The 23,537-nt window shown below is 42.1% G+C and overlaps 1 protein-coding gene across 3 annotated transcripts in view; it reads left to right on the top strand.

Moving 5' to 3' along the window:
* aff2 (AF4/FMR2 family, member 2) overlaps nt 1–22,196 on the top strand; it is a 601,714-nt gene extending 579,518 nt beyond the window's left edge. For all 3 annotated transcript variants that reach the window (XM_060927383.1, XM_060927382.1, XM_060927380.1), the window contains 4 exons: nt 6,825–6,918; nt 7,934–7,983; nt 10,043–10,275; nt 20,791–22,196. In XM_060927383.1, coding sequence (XP_060783366.1) covers nt 6,825–6,918; nt 7,934–7,983; nt 10,043–10,275; nt 20,791–20,912 — 499 coding nt within the window. In that variant the 3' untranslated portion in view covers nt 20,913–22,196. The remainder of the gene's footprint in view (nt 1–6,824; nt 6,919–7,933; nt 7,984–10,042; nt 10,276–20,790) is intronic.
* The last annotated feature ends 1,341 nt before the right edge of the window (nt 22,197–23,537 follow it).

Here is a 23,537-nt window from a genome sequence, read left to right as displayed (position 1 = left end):
TTTATTTGATTAACAGCAAACTATTTATATCCTGAATCGCCTTTACACAAGTTTGAAATAACAGTTTGAATTCTATAAAATACAACTGACTTTCCTGGTCTCTCGAAATGAAACGGTTTTAAGATAACATCATTCGTAAAAGTCAGTTCAAACTCGGATCAGCTCATTGAGACAACATTAAAACAAGCCTACACAAAATAACTTTGATTTGAAAACAAATTAGAGTCGAGTCGGCACTCGAGTCAGTTCAATTTTCTTCATCTGATGATGGCTCGATAATGGTAGGAGCGAGGGAAATGAGTCCAGGTCCGTAAACGGCTTTTTCCGGACCGAAGTCAAAAATCCATATCTGCCCAGTCACGTGATTTTCCCAATGGTTTTATTAAGAGTGTGTGCACGGGTCATATGATAAATGGAATTATGTGGTAAACAAGAAAAGTGTTAAAAGTAAAAAAAAAAAAGGTTTATATTTTAGATTCTTCAGCGTATCCAGCGTTTACCTTGATGACGCTTTGTACCCTATTGCCGTTATCTTACCCAGCTTCATGAGGTAGTTACCTGGAATGCTTTTCAATTAACAAGTGTGCCTCATCAAAAGTTAATTAGTGGACGAGTTTCTTGCCTTCTTAATGTGTTTGAGATCAAACAGTAAATAGTAAATAATAAAAATGCAGTAAATAGCCCTATTCAACACCACAACTGTAGTAATCCATACAGTATTATGTCAAGAACTGCTCAAATAAGGCTACATCCACACGACAACGGCAACGAGATGTTATTTAAAAAATATCGCGTCCAAATGGGCAACGATCAGTAAAATATCAGGTCCATATGGCAACGCAACACTTGCTGAAAATGATGCAATACACATGCCACACCTCTAGGGGCGCTGTAAGACGGTCCCTTTGGAGACACCAGGACAATAGAAGAAGTAAGGACGCATGCACATAAACTATTATGCGCGAGACTTCATATTAGCCACAAAGTCAGAAAAATCTGTTCGTAAAATTACATTATAATGACCAAATACAATGAAAAGTATTTTTCCAGTCTCACCTGTGAAAGGTAATCCCATGTGATCTCGTTTGGACGGTAAACCTGTTGGTACAGTTAAACGCAGCACATGAATCTTTATTCTCCGCTTTGACCTATCCAATATGGCGGCGAGGATGACGTATGATTCTACGCGGAAGGCGGCGTCTTTAATGGTCCGGAATAAATTGAATGCTACACGTTGATGGATTAATTTGTTCTTCTACGCCCTTTTTGAGGAATGTATTGTAGGACTTAAACCAACATCTGAAGTGGTGAGATCAGTCCTTTTTTTCCCTATTTTTGCTGGCGGGATTGACTCACTCTCTCTCTCTCTCACTTTGCACCATGACACAATAAATATTCACAGTGAAAATATTTTGTAAGCGTGTTTCATGAACCAAGTTATAGGATTTGTTGACAACTCGCATCAAGTTCGTTACACTTCTACCCGGCGTGAAGCACTCACAGTCATGTGGTTGTGACGTCATCGTAAACAAATCCGTTCTACTCATCCAGGCGACTTCGCAACGGCAACGTTGCCAGATCTTTCCACTCTGGAACCCGTTCTCAAAAGATGGCATTTTGGGGCACCCAAAACGCCGGTGCCGTGTGGACGCCAGGCCGAAACGATAAACAATTGTATCGGATTCACCTGAATCCGTTGCCGTGTGGACAGGGCCTAAGTAAAGAGAAACGACATCAGTCATTGTTAATAAAATATTTTTTAAAAATTTTTGAATTTTTTATTAGGTGTGTACAAACTTTTGACTGGTACTGTGATTATAAATAAATACAAAGTGTCATTTTTAATGAGTTTGTTCATCATTGGCAAATTGCTGTGGTGTAAGAGGAATAAACCACTTTGGAACACAACGTTATTGGGAACTAATCAACTTCCGAATCACTCAGTTTCACATCAGACCACCTTATCCTTTATCCTTTGTGTTTTATTCCTTACTTGTTCTACGCACTCACTATAAAGCAAAGACACACTTTTCTGCTTTAGCTTTTCATACAGTCATCTTGAGCATCCACTAAACGCCACAGTGTGCTTGAAAGCCTATTGTCTGGCAGTGTAAAAGCCCTGAGCTTCCACACAAGTTTCCAGCCATCAGCAGCCTGATGTGCCACTTTGCCACTGCTCCACTTTGTCTAAATCTCCCCTCAGCCATCACCCGTCTACAATCGGTCCAATCTGAGAGCTTTAAAACACCACTAAAGCACTTAATCAGCTTAAACCGGATCGTTATTCTTGTATTTCATTAAGCCGTTAGCGGATAATGAAAGATTTCCATGCTGCTGCAGTAGGGATGTGTACTCGGAGCCAGATAAAAGACATCCACGTGCCAATCTTCCCATCACATCACCAACACTTGTTTATGTTGAATGTCAAGGTTAGATTTGTGCTCACGGCAGGATGACAGTCAAAAGGACGGATTGATATGTCACTTCCAGGTTTTGTGCTTTTGTTAATCAAAATCATTTAGTATTTATAAGAAATGTTCATGGTTCAATTTCATTCAGACATTTTCACAGCTTCACACTGGAGGAAAAATCCACCCTGAGCAACTTCCATATTAATCTTTATAACTGTGCAGTGGGAATGACAGAGGTATTTAAAGTGGATGTTGGATTGCACCAGGGCTCGGCTCTAAGCCCTTTCTTATTTGCAATGATAATGGGCAGGTTGACAGACGACATCAGGCAAGAGGCCCCATGGACAATGATGTCTGCAGATGATATTGTGATCTGTAGTGAGAACATGGAGCAATTGGAAGAAAACTTCGAGACACTAGAGAGAAGGGGAATGAAAGTCAGTAGGAGAAAGACAGAGTGAGTAAGTGTGCGTGAATGAGAGTGAGGACAGTGGAATGGTACCGCTACAAGGAATAGAGGTGGTCAAAGCGGATGAGTTCAAATATCTGGGGTCAACTGTACAAAGTGGGGCGGCATGGTGGTGTAGTGGTTAGCGCTGTCGCCTCACAGCAAGAAGGTCCGGGTTCGAGCCCCGTGGCCGGCGAGGGCCTTTCTGTGCGGAGTTTGCATGTTCTCCCCGTGTCTGCGTGGGTTTCCTCCGGGTGCTCCGGTTTCCCCTACAGTCCAAAAACATGCAGGTTAGGCTAATTGGTGGCTCTAAATTGACCGTGAGTGTGAATGGTTGTCTGTGTCTATGTGTCAGCCCTGTGATGACCTGGCGACTTGTCCAGGGTGTACCCCGCCTTTCGCCCGTAGTCAGCTGGGATAGGCTCCAGCTTGCCTGCGACCCTGTAGAACAGGATAAAGCGGCTAGAGATAATGAGATGAGATGAGAAACTGTACAAAGTAATGGAGAGTGCGGAGGAGAAGTGAAGAAGAGATTGCAAGCAGGTTGGAATGAATGGAGGAGAAGAGGATGTCAGGAGTGATTTGTGACAGAAGGTTGCCAGCAAGAGTGAAAGGGAAAGTGTACAAGACAGTAGGAAGACCAGCGATGGTGTTTGGTTTAAAGACAGTGGCACTGACAAAAAGACAAGAGGGTGAACTGGAGGTAGAGGAGTTGAAGATACTGAGCTTCTCATTGGGAGTGACAAAATTGGACAGGATTAGAAATGAGAATATTAGAGGGACAGGACATGTAGGACGGCTTGGAGACAAAGTGAGAGAAGCAGGATTGAGATGGTTTGGACACGTACAGAGGAGAGATCCAGCGTATATTGGGAAAAGAATGCTAGAGACAGAGTTGGCAGGTAGGAGGTAAAGAGGAAGAGCAAAGATGAGATTTATGGATGTGGTGAAGGAGGACATGAGGACGGTTGGTCTGACGGAAAAAGATATGGAGGACAGGAAGAGATGGAGGGACATTATCCACTGTGGTGACCCCTAACAGGAACAACTAAAAGAAGAAGAATTAACGTGATCTTCAATGGCATTTGAAGATGGGGCAAATGGGTGACGGCGGCGGCACGGTGGTGTAGTGGTTAGCACTGTTGCCTCACAGCAAGAAGGTTCTAGGTTCGAACCCAGTGGCCAACGGACTTTCTGTGTGGAGTTTGCATGCTCTTCCTGTGTCTGTGTGGGTTTCCCCCACAGTCCAAAGACGTGATTAGGTTAACATGGGGCAGCCTTGGGCTGAATTGCCCTTGATGAAGGCATCTAACCCCCAACTGCTCCCTGGGTGCTGTAGCATAGCTGCTCATTGCTCACTTGTGTGTGTGCATGCTTCAGATGGGTTAAATCCAGAGGTTAAATTTCACTTTGCTTCAGTGCGCGTGTGACAAATAAAGGTTTCTTCTTCTTTCTTCACATGGATTGGTTGTGGAACGAGATTCCGAGCTGATGCTTTTGTTGAAAAATTTCTTGGTCAGTTTGGATAACAACTTCCTCGGAGATCATTACCCACAATGCTCTTTGAGTACCTGGTGTCACAGGATATTAGCCCTTGCTTCGTCTCCATCTAAAGAGAACGATGCGGCGGAGCTTTAGTGCTTTAGTCTCTCCAGTTATCTCAACTGTACACTCAGAAGAAATAGATTCAACTTTCATCTTGATACCATCATCAACACCATCATGTTAGATCGTTGACTAGGTGAGCCAAGTTTTTGTGATACAGCTACTTCCAGCTACTTTTGCACCAGTGTTTTCACCACTTGTCCATTGGATTTCTCTTGAGTATGATCTTAAATATACAACCCCGATTCCAAAAAAGTTGGGACAAAGTACAAATTGTAAATAAAAACGGAATGCAATGATGTGGAAGTTTCAATATTCCATATTTTATTCAGAATAGAACATAGATGACATATCAAATGTTTAAACTGAGAAACTATCATTTAAAGAGAAAAATTAGGTGATTTTAAATTCATGACAACAACACATCTCAAAAAAGTTGGGACAAGGCCATGTTTACCACTGTGAGACATCCCCTTTTCTCTTTACAACAGTCTGTAAACGTCTGGGGACTGAGGAGACAAGTTGCTCAAGTTTAGGGATAGGAATGTTAACCCATTCTTGTCTAATGCAGGATTCTAGTTGCTCAACTGTCTTAGGTCTTTTTTGTCATATCTTCCGTTTTATGATGTGCCAAATGTTTTCTATGGGTGAAAGATCTGGACTGCAGGCTGGCCAGTTCAGTACCCGGACCCTTCTTCTACGCAGCCATGATGCTGTAATTGATGCAGTATGTGGTTTGACATTGTCATGTTGGAAAATGCAAGGTCTTCCATGAAAGAGACGTCGTCTGGATGGGAGCATATGTTGCTCTAGAACCTGGATGTACCTTTCAGCATTGATGGTGTCTTTCCAGATGTGTAAGCTGCCCATGCCACACGCACTAATGCAACCACATACCATCAGAGATGCAGGCTTCTGAACTGAGCACTGATAACAACTCGGGTCGTCCTTCTCCTCTTTAGTCCGAATGACACGGCGTCCCTGATTTCCATAAAGAACTTCACATTTTGATTCGTCTGACCACAGAACAGTTTTCCACTTTGCCACAGTCCATTTTAAATGAGCCTTGGCCCAGAGAAGACGTCTGCGCTTCTGGATCATGTTTAGATACGGCTTCTTCTTTGAACTACAGAGTTTTAGCTGGCAACGGCGGATGGCACGGTGAATTGTGTTCACAGATAATGTTCTCTGGAAATATTCCTGAGCCCATTTTGTGATTTCCAATACAGAAGCATGCCTGTATGTGACGCAGTGCCGTCTAAGGGCCCGAAGATCACGGGCACCCAGTATGGTTTTCCGGCCTTGACCCTTACGCACAGAGATTCTTCCAGATTCTCTGAATCTTTTGATGATATTATGCACTGTAGATGATGATATGTTCAAACTCTTTGCAATTTTACACTGTCGAACTCCTTTCTGATATTGCTCCACTATTTGTCGGCGCAGAATTAGGGGGATTGGTGATCCTCTTCCCATCTTTACTTCTGAGAGCCGCTGCCACTCCAAGATGCTCTTTTTATACCCAGTCATGTTAATGACCTATTGCCAATTGACCTAATGAGTTGCAATTTGGTCCTCCAGCTGTTCCTTTTTTGTACCTTTAACTTTTCCAGCCTCTTATTGCCCCTGTCCCAACTTTTTTGAGATGTGTTGCTGTCATGAAATTTCAAATGAGCCAATATTTGGCATGAAATTTCAAAATATCTCACTTTCGACATTTGATATGTTGTCTATGTCCTATTATGAATACAATATCAGTTTTTGAGATTTGTAAATTATTCCATTCCATTTTTATTTACAATTTGTACTTTCTCCCAACTTTTTGGGAATCAGGGTTGTAGATAAAAAAAGGTGAGCGAGCAAACAAGCCCTTATTCAACCAAAAATTAGCACCAAAATTGCAAAACCCATCACAAATATTTCTCTATAAACATATTCAATGTGTGTCAGAGTGGAGTTTTCCTGTAATGGTGCCTTGATTTGTCATGTCTGGTGAAAAGAAGTGTGGCAGCCTGTTATGAAACCTGACCTAGATTTGAGTGCCTATGAGTACACAGTGTTATAGCTCCAACATGAGGAGTCCACTCTTATTAGAATTGACAGAGGGCTAGTTCAGTTTCATGGGGCGGTGCATATGTCCCGAGCATCTGGTGTCTCACAAGCATTGGACTGAAAGGTCAGTCACTCCATGCTACTGGCTGTGTCCTAGCCAACACACCATCCATGCACACCAGGATGAGGTTTGTTTACGTGTTCCGAAGTCACCTCCTATCAAGAACATTCTCAAGAAACCTGCCAGTGTTTACTCGTGTTTGTTCCATTGTTTTGTGTAACCGTTGCATGTGTTTCCTTCTCGACAGCAATCGGTGTTTATCCCTGCTGTACTTGCGGATGTTCAAACTGAAAAAGGATCACGCGATGAAGTATTCACGCTCCTTAATGGAGTACTTCAAGGTGAAATCCTTACACATGATCTGCATTCTGTTTTATTGATTGATTGATTTATATTCAAAGCAGTTTATATTTTAGAAGTAGCATGTTCTGATTCGCTTTGCATGCCATAATTAAAAGGTGTCATTTGTTTTATTTAGTATCCAAATGAATATCATTCATTATGCTATCCACATTAACTGGATATAAGCAATCGCATGCTCCGATTGATTGGCTACTCTACTACAAGGCTATCAGCTCATATACCGTGAGTAGAGAAAAACAAAATGGCAGAGGGTTTTGCTGAACCAACCGAAGACGAAATAAAAACTACTCGAAAACAAAATCCCAAAAAATAATTTTAAAAAAGCAACAAAATATGGAATGAAAGTATTTGATGGAAGAACATATCTTTTTTAAAAATTATTTTTCAAGAATTATTATTATTATTGCTATTTTTTTCACAAATTGCTCCTGTCATTTCACCAGTTTGTTTACATTATTCATCTTTAAGCATTAAAATTTGTTGAATTTTTTTAGACTGGTTCAAAAGCTCAAAGAAGTTTGAAAATTACATCACTGAAATGTCCAAGGAAGAATTAAATAAATGTCTAAAGCCTAAAGTCTGTACCTCGGCACGACAGTAAGATGGCATTTTGTACAAAAAAACAGCACTAAAGTCAATTCGTGCAGCCATCGATAGGATTTTAAGAAGTTCGTCTGAGCGGAAATGATTTTGTCATTTTATCGAATTTGCAAAAAATTTAAATAAAAATGCTGTGTTTCTCAAAATCCAGTGAATGTGGATAGAATAAAATAGTTATTCCACTCAATCTCATCGTACATGGCTTATAGCCAACTCAGCACTACGCACCTCGTCAGCTATCAGCTTATGTACGTATGACTCGATTTCGTGGAATAATTGTTAATTATCTGCTTATAGTGCCAGAAAGCCTGTTATAATTAATCATGATTGAGTGCTTGAACATTTTCCATCAGTTCACTTAAATATTGTTGGGTTTGTTTGTTTTTTCTACAGAATTCGGCAAAAAGTTCTCAAGCACCTTCACCGTGGGGCTCCAATGGAAAGTATGTCCTTTCTGTAAATCTATATCCAATATCCTTTCACCTCTAGCTTCATCTTTACCCTGCTAATGCCGTCTGATGAAACACTTCAACATTGTGCACTAACAAATTACGCATGTCGCTTGGATTTTGCTACATGCTAAAACTAAAACGTGTAACTCATAACTCCCAAATTCCAACTTGGAACTCGCAATCCTCTACTCGGAAACCCAGGAAGGTTGTACCAGCATTGTTGTTTAACCAAAGCAGAGTACTGATAAAGGAGTTATACTTAATATATCAGTATTTGCTTTCGATCAATTAACATATTAGCTTGTTAAATCTGTAACATCGACTATACAGTTAGGTATTTTGAGGAGGAAACTCGTACATCACTAATATCATTAACGTTATCTGGATAGATTGTTGCTCACAAAAGACAAACACCAAGATGTTCATGTTCTTTCCCACTTTGTAGCTTGAATGCATGGAGAGATTTTTGTTTGTTTGTTTTTTAAATGGTGTAATTCTGAGTTAAATTTCCCAGCATTTTTGTTTTGCTTTGTTTTTGCAATCATACGAGGATAAAATGAAACCATGGTAATATGTTTGTTTGTTTGTTTGTTTGTTTGTTTCTTCCATTTTTGCTCATCAAACAGTAATTGCAGCTAATTGGTAATTCCAGGTAGGAACTAAAGCTGTGAATGGGGAACTGAGAAAACAGCGGACCACACACACTATAAAGGCATGTTCAAAGACATGCAGATTAGGTCAAATACCCAGCCACTGGGTTTGTACAAGCCAGTGCATACTTAGTGCCGGTCCCATGCCCGGATAGATTGGGCAGAGTTGCGTCAAGAAGGGCATCTGATGCCAACTCGATGCCAAATTTGAAGGCCCAGTGTAAGATTAGAGTGGTTATTAACATTCTGAAAAATAAAGTAATTTATTAGAGGATTAGTCTGGGGAATCGTTTGAGCCAGTCGTTTGGATTTGTCGCTTTACCACGTCATAGCTAGTTCTCAAAAATCTCATTTCAGATGTCACTTGTGCTGCTGTGACGTCACTGATATCAACGAGTGGTCTGTTAGTTTGGCTCTTGGTAGTAGGGTTACTTGAAGCAAAAAAGATGAAATGTAGTAAGACAGGAGTGGAGCTCTTCCATGCCAATGCCATGGCAACCTAATGTTTGGTGCGGGCTTGGGGGGCATGCTGTGTGTGTGAGAGACTTGGCCTCTGGCTGGACACTACACAAGCCTGCTGCTCTGCAGCCATCACACCTGTCAAAACCAATTAGCTCCGGCAGCCAGAGCCCTCCAGCCTTCTCTGCTAGGTTTGCAGTAAAGTGAGCTTTCTAATCCTTCTCTACCTGGCTCATCAACACCGGCTCCCTTACACACACACATACACACATACACACACACCTACTCCCCCGCTCTCCATCTGCACTTTGTTTACCTTCTTTACCGTCATGAATCTTGTCTCTCCTTCCTGCTGTCTCTCTCCCTCACTGATGGTCTGTTTATTTGAGTAAAAACCTGCAGTGCCCTAAGAACAGGCCTTGCTGTTGACAGCGAACATAATTTAGTCCCACAGGGCGCAAGTGCGGTTCAATTTATCGCTGGATTACAGGCAGCGTTGCTTGATTGTTTAGGTTTAAGCACTGAAAGATGGATATATGTGTGTATGTGTGTGTGTGTGTGTGTGTGTGTGTGTGTGTGTGTGGTGACGGGAGGGCAATGTAGCTGTGCTTTTGTGTGCTAGAAAAACTCCAGGCTTGATGCTAAACATATTTTACAAGATGCTAAACAGTTAAACTAATGAAAGACTGTTTTTTGTTCTTGTTTAAAAAAAAATGTATTTCATGCAAATCTTATAATAGTTTTAAGAATAAATAAAAGCACCCTGCCTCATAGAAGGCAGCCCAGTGTACCAGTTTGCACTTGCATATTAATTAAAAACAAGAGCAGAAGAAATAATTGGGATAAAATGTCATAAAAACACGAGTCTACTGTTTTCCACATCAGAGTAGTTTTGCATTATTCATGAGCTAATATAAATGGTGTCCTCTCGCTTCTGTCAGGACTACAGGAACACCGTCTCCCATGTCCCTGAGTCCTTCTCCCATCAGCTCGGTCAACAGTAACACCGCAGCCATGGTTTCTTCCTCCTCGTCCTCTTCCTCGTCCTCGGGCAGCGTGGCCATCCCGCAGCGCATCCACCACATGGCTGCCAGCCACGTCAACATCACCAACAACATCCTGCGCAGCTATGAGCACTGGGACACGGCCGACAAGCTGGCCCACGAGAGCCAAGGTACAAACTCAAGGACCATGATTCCCAATGCAGAATTAATACTGATACTGATAAATTAATTAATATCAGGGGTGCAATTTTCACAATCCTAACACAAGGGCAAAAATACGGTTGTATCCCGATTGTATTTTCATAGTAACCGGAAATAAGGGCATAATTTCTCTTTCTCGAGTGTCATGGAGTGGGATACACTCACTCAAGTGCATTATAAAGAGGTGAGATTAAGTGATATACAATCAAATTAGTTCCTTTTATCTTTTTCAAAACCATTTTTTGTGACTTCTTATGAAGTCCTGAAGTAATAAATACAGTTTTACCTGAACAACGGACTGGATTCTTGAGCAATGGAAAATTGGCGCCACTCAAGAATCACAACACTTGCAACGACACAAAGATAAGTCCTTATCGTAGGCATATCAGGTGACAGTTATATTCAATTCAAATTACTTGAAACCGCTGTCATTGAATTCAGAATTGAATGCAGGACAACATACTTTTTACAGAATTACAATTTTTTTTGTTTGTCCGTTCTTGAGATATTACAAATCAAAGATTGAAAAAAAAACGGCTTAATTTTTCAAAAACTGCCGTAATATTCTGTATGAGGATCACATGGTGGGTGGCACGGTGGTGTAGTGGTTAGCGCTGTCGCCTCACAGCAAGAAGGTCCTGGGTTCAAGCCCCGTGGCCGGCGAGGGCCTTTCTGTGCGGAGTTTGCATGTTCTCCCCGTGTCCGCGTGGGTTTCCTCCGGGTGCTCCGGTTTCCCCCACAGTCCAAAGACATGCAGGTTAGGTTAACTGGTGACTCTAAATTGACCGTAGGTGTGAATGTGAGTGTGAATGGTTGTCTGTGTCTATGTGTCAGCCCTGTGATGACCTGGCGACTTGTCCAGGGTGTACCCCGCCTTTCGCCCATAGTCAGCTGGGATAGGCTCCAGCTTGCCTGCAACCCTGTAGGACAGGATAAAGCGGCTAGAGATAATGAGATGAGATGAGATGAGGATAACATGGTCCAAAATGGGCCTCGTTAACGAATGAGATCAAATGTTTTTTCTTTATAACGTTTCTGTTTTTCAAGATATTTACATGGAAATTGGCAGGCACATAGATGGTTGTATACTGAATACAAAGTTTAAAAATGAGTAAAAACCAATTCTATAAATTAGTATTTAATTATGCTAATTAGATAAAAATGTTAAATCGGTACACTCAGTAAAAAAAGTAATAAAAGATTATTTCTAATACCCTCTTTGTGCTCTGTAGATCTTTGTATTTCTCAAAAGCAGGGCCTACTGGTGTTTATATGAAAGAATATAAATGATTATTTCGATTAATATTCACAGCTTTCAAGGCGAACCTCGAAAAAACTGTATGATCCACATCCAATAAACAATTCCAATGAATTGAATTGAAATGAAATTAACACTCACATTTCTGACTTCCATTTTTTAAAAATATCATTCCGACCACTAAGATCTCGATATTTTTCATCAAAACAACTACAGTTGCACTACCGTTCAAAAGTTTGGGGTCACTTTGAAATGTCCTTATTTTTGAAAGAAAAGCACTGTTCTTTTCAATGAAGATCACTTTAAACTAATCAGAAATCCACTCTATACATTGCTAATGTGGTAAATGACTATTCTAGCTGGTTTTTGGTGCAATATCTCCATAGGTGTATAGAGGCCCATTTCCAGCAACTCTCACTCCAGTGTTCTAATGGTACAATGTGTTTGCTCATTGCCTCAGAAGGCTAATGGATGATTAGAAAACCCTTGTACAATCATGTTAGCACAGCTGAAAACAGTTGAGCTCTTTAGAGAAGCTATAAAACTGACCTTCCTTTGATCAGATTGAGTTTCTGGAGCATCACATTTGTGGGGTCGATTAAATGCTCAAAATGGCCAGAAAAATGTCTTGACTAGATTTTCTATTCATTTTACAACTTATGGTGGTAAATAAAAGTGTGACTTTTCATGGAAAACACAAAATTGTCTGGGTGACCCCAAACTTTTGAACGGTAGTGTATATTCTAAAATAGTTATTTATTTACATGAATCAGTTTGATTTGAAAAAATAAGTAGGTAAAGCTATGAAAACTATAAAGCTATATAAAGTGTTCCATGAATCATAACATCAAAACTAGCTGACAGAAAATTTTGCCGAATACTTAATCAGAAACCGTGAGAGCGAGAGATCATCCCTATAAAAGTTATCCGATTGATATTCATGAGTAATCCAGGAAGAGAGAGAGAGAGAGAGAGAGAGACTGACCACTTTCCTGTGAATCAAAAAGCATTAGCGGTTTCCCGGCGTCACGTGAGCAGAGAATGCACTCTGTTGTACCAACTTCAACCTGCCGTTACTCCCAAAGTACTGAACAGATCTTAATGAGATAAATTTCTTTGGAAAACAGAGATTATAAGCTTTTTAATTAACGATAGAAAATATTCAAGAGTTAAGCAATGACAGATTTGTAAACTTAGATGAGTGTCTGCATGGACAATTTTCACAGCACAGCCAGCGAGCGTCTGAGATGCCTACTTAAAGCTTTTTGGTTATGAAGATGACACGGGTTTCAGTTTTGAAATTTGTCGACAATCTTTGCTTCGAGACCCATCTCATTCTCATTATCTCTAGCCGCTTTATCCTGTTCTACAGGGTCGCAGGCAAGCTGGAGCCTATCCCAGCTGACTACGGGCGAAAGGCGAGGTACACCCTGGACAAGTCGCCAGGTCATCACAGGGCTGACACTCAGCCCATGTTTACATTAGACCGTATCAGCGGATCATCAGATTAACGTTTTTAAAACGATTAGTGTGCACACAGCAACACCAATACACAATTTGCGTGCACACAGCAACACCAATACACGGATACGCTCGGCTCCGCAGGCATCCTGTGCTCCAAATCACTCCACCCTGAACAGCGAGTGCCCTCTGGAGGGTGCGCACTCCGGCCCTGCGCAGCTCACAGAGCACGCGAGTGAATCGCACGAGCAGTGATTCGGGACTGAGCCGCTGTGTGTGTGATCCCAGCGCACATCACTTACCACTTGCAAGTGGAAGGATGGCAAGCCTAAAGACAATCATAACTACACAATGGGCAGTATTTGCATCAGTATTTGCAGTATTTTCATACTTTTATACTCTTTAATGAAAGGTGATACAAGGCGGAAGTCCGCGCCGTTTTTCAGCAGTCGCGTCACATGACCAACGCCAGCGAATCAGGAAGGTGGATGTCACAGTGACGTTGTCCAATGACGACGCCAGCTAGAGCTCAGCACAGCGTATCCGCGTATTCTCAATGTTTACACAGCACCGGAGCTGACATGATCTGGATTGAATACGTGGACCCTGGCGGATTCCCGTTTCCCGGCGTTTTAATGTAAACGGACAGTGCATCCGCGAAGAAAACGAGACAGATACGGTCTAATGTAAACTTGGCCATAGACACAGACAACCATTCACACCTATAGTCAATTTAGAGTCACCAGTTAACCTAACCTGCATGTCTTTGGACTGTGGGGGAAACCGGAGCACCCGGAGGAAACCCACGCGGACACGGGGAGAACATGCAAACTCCACACAGAAAGGCCCTCGCCGGCCACGGGGCTCGAACCCGGACCTTCTTGTTGTGAAGCGACAGCGCTAACCACTATACCACCATGCCACCCTGCTTCGAGACCTTTATCGACATTTTGACGTGGACAGTTTTCAAAGCGCCAGCGTCAAAATCTCGATAAAGGTCTCAAAGCAAAGACTGTTGAACTCTTAAATCTTCATTGCAGAAAGGGTTCTGCTTTGAGCAAATCTTTTTATTCTGATTCAGAGGGAGCCATTTTACATTGATTCATTTTGCAGTCACTTTTATCCAGAGTGCCTTGCGAGTGAAGGAGCGTACAATGCATTCTGTTAGTTGCTCAATTGAGGGTTAAGGGCCTTGCATTCATCCTCAACAAGCCGCAAAGTACCAAAGTGCTTCCCAAATCAGTGTGCCACTCGCTCATTAACGCTGATTGGTCTGCTTTTACGTCTTATCTACATCTGTCAGAGGGTGAAAAGAGGACTGGCCCCTTTCACACATTAGCCTTATCAGAGAGGGAAGATTTGTATGGACCACTGGAGACAGAGAGTGCCGTCATAGCGCTGCAGGTTTGATGGGGCTTCTTCTGTCATTTCCTATCCCTTGTTCCTCTAGAGAAGGCTAATTAAAAAGCGTGGAGATGCTGAATGTCACGTGTGAGGTCTCTCTGCCTCTGAAGGCTTATATCTAACCTTCACTCTCTCTCTCTCTCTCTCTCTCTCTCTCTCTCTCTCTCTGCCCTTACTGTCTTCTTTCCTTCATAATGATGTAAATTAGGGCCAGGGACAGTTTAATTTAGCCTTTGGTAAAAATGATGTCAAAATTACAGCTCAGATGTACGCAGCCAGAATGTGGATAGCTTACTGATACAGTTTATACTGAATAAAGATACACAGTAAAATATTTTTAATATTTAATCCTAATAATTACTACTCTGGTCAACTCAACCTATGCAACTTAAGATCAAGAGTTATGGCCCCATAGAAAATTATTCATATAATCTTAGCTTGTTGCTCCGCATTTACACTCACCGGGCACTTTAAAAGGAACTTGTTCTTGATTCTAAGATTCCTGTTCTTGGCTGCGGGAGTGGAACCCAGTGTGGTCTTCTGTTTTCTGTTGCATGCTGAGATGCTTTTCTGCTCACCACGGTTGTAAAGAGTTGCTATGAGTTGCTATATCCTTCCTGGCAGCTCGAAAAAAAAGCTGGCCATTTTCCTCTGACCTCTTTTATCAACAAGGTGTTTGTTTCCACCCACAGAACTGTCGCTCACTCAACTCAATGTTTTTTGTTTTCCGCACCATTCTGTGTAAACTCCAGAGACTGTTGTGTGTGAAAACCCCAGGAGATCAGCAGTTTCTTGTTGAAATACTCAAACCAGTCCATCTGGCCCTGAACCAACACCCATGCCACAGTGAATGTCACACTTTGACTCAATCCTGGGATTGAGATGCTGGCCTCTTCTGCCCCTCGGACCTGCTTGATCCATCCTGGTGCCCTGTGTCTGGTCGGAGTTTTATCGCATTGCTCCTGTGGAGGACGGCCCCATGAGGACAGTTGAGGGTTACACCTGGAGGACGCTCTGGACTCTTAAGGTCAATTTATGCTGACAACCCAGTCCTCGCAGATAGCGTCGCAGACAGTGTCTGCGTAGCCCCCCCACCTTCGCAGACGCTCTGCGCGCACCTCCCAAAAATTGTGACCACCGCAGAAGCCTCGCAGACAGCGTCGCAGACAAGAGGGCTCTGATTGGTCCACTCTACATCCGCTGTACACGCACTTCCGCTTCCCTACTTTCCCGGTTTGGTTTGTTTTCACGACCGGCATTTTTAAAAACACGAGCGAAGATGGAGCAGCATGAAGAGCGGTTGATTGAGGAAGTACGTACATCTATACGACTCCAGTTCTAGTCATTATAAAAAAAAAAGAAGTTCTAGTCATTATAAGTAACCGGAGGATAAACACTCCACTAACCACACCCACCAACTACTCCTAGCGACTTCGCGCCCCCTTGCATTGTGCCGGTGAATAACATCGCGCACGCCTATTACTCCCCGCTCAACGATAAATTACAACTGTCTGCAAAAAGCTATCTGCGAAAGCCTTGTCGCAAGAGCATGCAGATGCCTTTACAGTAATGCTTTTATGGCTGAGGACTACAGTTAACTTGCTAACTTTAGGACTGCAGTTGTCATGAACAGTTTTGCACTCAAGTTTCCATCAATGAAGAGTTACAACATCAACGAAACTGTCTTCATGTTAAAACTGTTAATGTTATAGTCATGCTGTCTGTTGTTGCCCAAATGAGGATGGGTTCCCTTTTGAGTCTGGTTCCTCTCGAGGTTTCTTCCTCATGTCGTCTGAGGGAGTTTTTCCTTGCCACCGTCGCCACAGGCTCGCTCATTGGGGATAGATTAGGGACAAAATTAGCTCATGTTTTAAGTCGTTCGAATTCTGTAAAGCTGCTTTGCGACATTGTTTATTGTTAAAATGCGCTATACAAATAAACTTGACTTGACTTTGAGATCACAATTTTTCCCATTCCAATGTTTGACGTGAATGTTAAGTGAAGCTCTTGATTTGTATCTGCACGATTTTATGCATTGTGCTGCTGTCAAGGGATCAGCTGATTAGAGAACTGCAGAAAATAGCAGGTGGATGGGTGTTTCTAATAAAGTGGCCGGTGAGTGTATGTACAGTAAACTGCAAAATGATTGCCATTCTATAAAAGAATCAATTTTAAAATATAATAATTGTTTTAAAGAAACTTTACACACAATCGTCCAATTTTCCACTCACACTATTGATACTGGTTAGCTCTTGAGGAAACCCAAAGAGCTTTTTTTTTAACATGAAACAGAAGGTCATTGACTTGCACATGTCACGTAATGGATATAAAAACAAACAGTACCAGACAAAAGTTTGTACACCTTCTAATTCAATGTTTTGCTTCATTTTTATTTATTAAAAGTCACTTCATGTCTCAAGTAATGATGGACGTGGTTTCTCTTTACTTAGTCGAGCAGCTCTTGATATATGGATTACTACAGTTGTGGTGTTGAATAGAGCTATTTAGTTTATTTTTATTATTTACTATTTACTGCTTGATCTCTAACACATTAAGAAGGCAAGAAACTCGTTCAGTAATTAACTTTTGACGAGACACACCGGTTAATTGAAAAGCATTCCAGGTACCGTACTCCCTCATGAAGCTGGTTAAAGGAACAGTCCACCGTACTTCCATAATGAAATATGCTCTTATCTGAATTGAGATGAGCTGCTCCGTACCTCTCCGAGCTTTGCGCGACCTCCCAGTCAGTCAGACGCAGTCAGACGCGCTGTCACTCCTGTTAGCAATGTAGCTAGGCTCAGTATGGCCAATGGTATTTTTTGGGGCTGTAGTTAGATGCGACCAAACTCTTCCGCGTTTTTCCTGTTTACATAGGTTTATATGACCAGTGACATGAAACAAGTTCAGTTACACAAATTGAAACGTAGCGATTTTCTATGCTATGGAAAGTCCGCACTATAATGACAGGCGTACTAACACCTTCTGTGCGCTTCGACAGCGCATTGATATCTGAGCTCCGTATCAATGCGCTGCCGAAGCGCGCAGAAGGTGTTAGTACGCCTGTCATTATAGTGCGCACTTTCCATAGCATAGAAAATCGCTACGTTTCAATTTGTGTAACTGAACTTGTTTCATGTCACTGGTCATATAAACCTATGTAAACAGGAAAAACGCGGAAGAGTTTGGTCGCATCTAACTACAGCCCCAAAAAATACCATTGGCCATGCTGAGCCTAGCTACATTGCTAACAGGAGTGACAGCGCGTCTGACTGACTGGGAGGCCGCGCAAAGCTCGGACAGGTACGGAGCAGCTCGTCTCAATTCAGATAAGAGCATATTTCATTATGGAAGTACGGTGGACTGTTCCTTTAAGATAATCCTAATAGTGTACAAAGTGTCATCAAGGTAAACGCTGGCTACTTTGAAGCATCTAAAATATGAAACATGTTGTCTTTTTAACACTTTATTGTTTACCACACAATTCCATATATGTTCCATGTGTTATTTTATAGTTACAGTGTAGAAAATAGTCGAAATAAAGAAAATCCTATGAATGAGAAGGCGTGTCCAAACTTTGGTACCGTATATAAGCAGTTAAAGTATCTTTAAACACAATCAGAGCCATGAAAAAAAAACATTTGGAACACACCTGGAATGGTCAAAAGCCGAACAAATACTCAACACTTTTTCTTTCCCATAAGCTTACCTTTAGACTGTCCTGAAGTTGAAAGACATAAACATGTGCTTAAAAAGTTCTGTATGGTGAAATGTTTTCTAAATGATTCATTGTGGGGTGCCAGTATTTTGTAGATAAATACAGGGTGTTTCAAAAAATGTGATGATATCATCTCATTATCTCTAGCCGCTTTATCCTGTTCTACAGGGTCGCAGGCAAGCTGGAGCCTATCCCAGCTGACTACGGGCGAAAGGCGGGGTACACCCTGGACAAGTCGCCAGGTCATCACAGGGCTGACACATAGACACAGACAACCATTCACACTCACATTCACACCTACGGTCAATTTAGAGTCACCAGTTAACCTAACCTGCATGTCTTTGGACTGTGGGGGAAACCGGAGCACCCGGAGGAAACCCACGCGGACAACATGCAAACTCCGCACAGAAAGGCCCTCGCCGGCCACGGGGCTCGAACCCGGACCTTCTTGCTGTGAGGCGACAGCGCTAACCACTACACCACCGTGCCGCCCATGTGATGATATTTGAGATGTAAATATCCCAGAAACTACATAATCTAGGCAAATGAAACTGAACAGGCTTAATGTTGAGCAATATACAGGAAGATTTATTCCTCAAAATTTGAATGAGAAATTCAAAGGTGTGTGGATTCCATGAACGATTTCACAAATTTTCAATTTTCACGCCGCCTGAGACACAGACACACAGACAGCCTTCCTCTTTGAGCTTTCTGTGCCGTGTCCAAATCTGCATTGCAATTGGTACATTTTCAGAGAATTCTTTCATAAATGCACGCTGCACGGTCTTGTTCGACTGTGGTCAAGCGTACCCTAACACACAAAACGTCTTTTCTTTTCCAGCGAATGGCATTTCTATACCTAAAAAGATAAAAACAAAAAAACATTAAACATACAATTCTGACCTGTTTCCACACATGCTCTTAAAACCTGAGGCCAATTGAACAAGAATTGGCAAAGTTATTACCGTAGATTGTGAAACGATATCAAATTTTTTGAAACACCTTGTACACTAATTGAGAACTTTTTAAGGTTAAAGCATTGCTTGCGGCAAAGTGTGCCAATACTTTTGAAAACAAGATTTTACAGAAAGAGCCACTCACTTAGAACCTTTTTTAAGGTTAAAATATTGGATTTCAAAAAAAAAAGATGCAGCTGTTTAAACTAGTAAAAAAAAAATCACTCCTTGAATGTTTTATTCTACGGAAGCCGCGAGAGGCCCTTCATATAATCTTTTTTTATTCACCTTGTTATTCCGAGATAACGACATAATTAATTCAGGATCTCGAGAAAACAACACAACTAATTCGAGATCTCGAGAAAACAAAACCGTTATTTCGAGATCTCGAGAAAACAAAACAATTATTTGATCTCAGCTGGATCACTGTATCTCCGTCGGTAGAGACGAAGCCGGGCCAGTCTTCTGCGGAGGTGCCGCGGACTCATCTCATCTCATCTCATCATCTCTAGCCGCTTTATCCTTCTACAGGGTCGCAGGCAAGCTGGAGCCTATCCCAGCTGACTACGGGCGAAAGGCGGGGTACACCCTGGACAAGTCGCCAGGTCATCACAGGGCTGACACATAGACACAGACAACCATTCACACTCACATTCACACCTACGGCCAATTTAGAGTCACCAGTTAACCTAACCTGCATGTCTTTGGACTGTGAGGGAAACCGGAGCACCCGGAGGAAACCCACGCAGACACGGGGAGAACATGCAAACTCCACACAGAAAGGCCCTCGCCGGCCCCGGGGCTCGAACCCAGGATCTTCTTGCTGTGAGGCGACAGTGCTAACCACTACACCACCGTGCCGCCCCGTGCCGTGGACTAATTTTGAAATTATCCCTTATTAAAAGACTTAATGCAATCTCTCCCTGTGTCAACCCCTGATCAAAATATTGCCTTATTAGGTGATCGATTATTCCAGACATTCTAATGACCAAAGTTGCGTCTATACAGAATGAGAAATAGCCCCAAAGTCAGCATATCACAAGTCTCTTGGCGCACCTGAATGAACCATTTCTTAGCTGTTTACTCGAGATCACGGAATAATTGTTTTGTTTCTCGAGATCTCGAAATAACGGTTTTGTTTTCTCGAGATCTCGAATTAGTTGTGCTGTTTTCTCGAGATCCTGAATTAATTATGTCGTTATCTCGGGATAACAAGGTGAATAAAAAAAAGGATTATATGAAGGGCCTCTCTCGGCTTCCGTATTATTCATATTATATTTTTACTCATTTCATTTCATGAAGTGTGCCAATAATTTTGAAAAAAGTGCTTTACAAAAAAATAAAAAATAAAATCCATTCATTTATGGAGTAAATGTTTTAAGTTAAAAATGCTGTACTGTAAGACTGTACAGTTGTTTCAACTCAAAATATGACTTACTGAATATTTTATAATTTCATTCATTCATTCAACCTTGCAATTTTTTGAAAGATGGCAATAATTTGAAAGCTTGGGATTTGTAGTAAAAAAAAAATGCACTAATTGAAATCTTTAAGGTTGAAATATTGTGTTTGAACCAAACTGTAGAGTTTAAACTTGAAATGTTTTATTCATTGCTGATTTACAAAGGGTGCCAATAATTTTGAACCTGACTGTAGTGAGGTTGTTTTTTTGTTCCCCCCCCCCCAGAGTTCTTTCAGGAGTTGGACTCAGTGATGGAGCCACTGACGCAGCACAGCAGCATGACTGACCTGGTGCGCTACATCCGCCAAGGACTACACTGGCTCCGTATCGAGGCCCATTTGTTATAGTGCTGGAGCTGTTCACTGTGCTCGCTCACTCTCACTCTCTCACTCTCCATCCCTCCTGCTCTCCTTCTCTCCTTCTCTCACTCCTGCCACACCTTCCATCACTTCCTCCTTCCACCAGCACTGCCGTCTCAGAGTTGCTCCTGCGCAAGCGGAGCTGAGGAACGAGTGGAACGCAAGGTGCTGTATGTTTTTCTGGAGATCTAGAGCACTCTGTGAAGGACTGCAGAAACCGGCGTTGTGTTTAGAACAGAAAAACGAAAACACGCTTTTACTTGCAGCTGTGACAGAGGACACGGGAGGTCATGTGACTCAACCGGGCAGATCGTTGAGACGGGACAGTATCTTAGTTTTTGAATCTGCTCTCTTGTTTTGTACAGTGTACATTACTTCCTATAAAGTGAAAGGAAAGGGCAAACAGGTGCCCGGTGTGCAATCCTTCTCTATGTCAGTATTGTTTCTTTGTATTACATGTCGATGGCTTTATAAAATGATTGTGAAGGACTGGGGGTCAAAGGAGTAGCAAAAAAAAAAAAATTGGAGTCCATCTTTTCGAGGAAAACTCCACCCTGAATGACTTTAATATTTATAACTAACATGTGATCTTCAAATATTTATTTTGTCATGTCTTTTCTTGACATTTAAACTCAAACGGTCTTGAACGGTGACCGATATCACCCGCAATGCCATTCAGCTACCCGAGGCCAATGAGAATCCGTATAAGCATGTGATGCGGCGGTGCTTTAGTCCTTTGGTCCTTTCATCCAGTTCTCTCAACTCCTCATCTGTACGCTCTGCTCAAAACAGATCAGGTTCGGTTCCAGTGTTTCGTACCAACACCGCCGTCAACACCATCACGCTCGGCATCTCGTACACTACCGTTCAAAAGTTTGGGGTCACCCAGACAATTTTGTGTTTTCCATGAAAAGTCACACTTTTTTTTATTTACCACCATAAGTTGTAAAATGAATAGAAAATCTAGTCAAGACATTTTTCTGGCCATTTTGAGCATTTAATCGACCCCACAAATGTGATGCTCCAGAAACTCAGGCTACGTTTACATTAGATCGTATCTGTCTCGTTTTCTTCGCGGATGCACTGTCTGTTTACATTAAACCGCCTGGAAACGCCGGGAAACGGGAATCCGCCAGCATCCATGTATTCAATCCAGATCGTGTCTGGTCCGGTGCTGTGTAAACATTCAGAATACGCGGATACGCTGTGCTGAGCTCTAGCTGGCGTCTCATTGGACAACGTCACTGTGACATCCACCTTCCTGATTCGCTGGCGTTGGTCATGTGACGCGACTGCTGAAAAACGGCGCGGACTTCCGCCTTGTATCACCTTTCATTAAAGAGTATAAAAGTATGAAAATACTGCAAATACTGATGCAAATACTGCCCATTGTGTAGTTATGATTGTCTTTAGGCTTGCCATCCTTCCACTTGCAAGTAGTAAGTGATATGCGCTGGGATCACACACACAGCGGCTCAGTCCCGAATCACTGCTCGTGCGCTTCACTCGCGCGCTCTGTGAGCTGCGCAGGGCCGGAGTGCGCACCCTCCAGAGGGCACTCGCTGTTCAGGGCGGAGTGATTTGGAGCACAGGATGCCTGCGGAGCCGAGCGTATCCGTGTATTGGTGTTGCTGTGTGCACGCAAATCGTGTATTGGTGTTGCTGTGTGCACGCAAATCGTTTTAAAAACGTTAATCTGATGATCCGCTGATACGGTCTAATGTACACATGGGCTCAATCTGCTCAAAGGAAGGTCAGTTTTATAGCTTCTCTAAAGAGCTAAACTGTTTTCAGCTGTGCTAACATGATTGTACAAGGGTTTTCTAATCCTCCATTAGCCTTCTGAGGCAATGAGCAAACACATTGTACCATTAGAACACTGGAGTGAGAGTTGCTGGAAATGGGCCTCTATACACCTATGGAGATATTGCACCAAAAACCAGCTAGAATAGTCATTTAGCACATTAGCAATGTATAGAGTGGATTTCTGATTAGTTTAAAGTGATCTTCATTGAAAAGAACAGTGCTTTTCTTTCAAAAATAAGGACATTTCAAAGTGACCCCAAACTTTTGAACGGTAGTGTACATCGCCGACTAGTAGAAGATGGCTGAAAAATGATGATCGACAAAAGAAGTATTATTAGAACTCATTCACTTTTCTCCTACAATCAAGCACCAGTATAAGTAGCCGCGCTAACAATGTCCTCATGCGATGTCACAACCGCTAACACAGCCAGCTACGGTAAGTTCTCACAGGAATTGGGGCGGGGACACACAAAAACGCCGCATCAAACAACAAATTAGCACCAGAATCACTACACACGTCAGAAATATTTCGAAAGAACTAAATGAAACTAGCTTCAGGGTGGATTTTTCCTTTCAGTTTCCCCTTTTTCAATTCTGTGCCATAAAAAGGATTCAATATGTAACGCTCACGTTGGCTTTATTCCAAATCTGATTATTAGGGGACCACACGTTTAAAAATCGTCCAAGAGTGTTTAACAGATGTGCAATTGACTTCTCCAGCATACACACACACACACACACAGACAGGACAACAGTGTCTCCTTGACTCAACGGCTCTTTTATCCTTCCGATATGTACCATACTGTG

Source organism: Neoarius graeffei, chromosome 8, assembly GCF_027579695.1.
Source record: "Neoarius graeffei isolate fNeoGra1 chromosome 8, fNeoGra1.pri, whole genome shotgun sequence".
Taxonomy (NCBI): Eukaryota; Metazoa; Chordata; class Actinopteri; order Siluriformes; family Ariidae; genus Neoarius; species Neoarius graeffei.
This window is presented reverse-complemented; position numbering and strand designations above follow the sequence as displayed.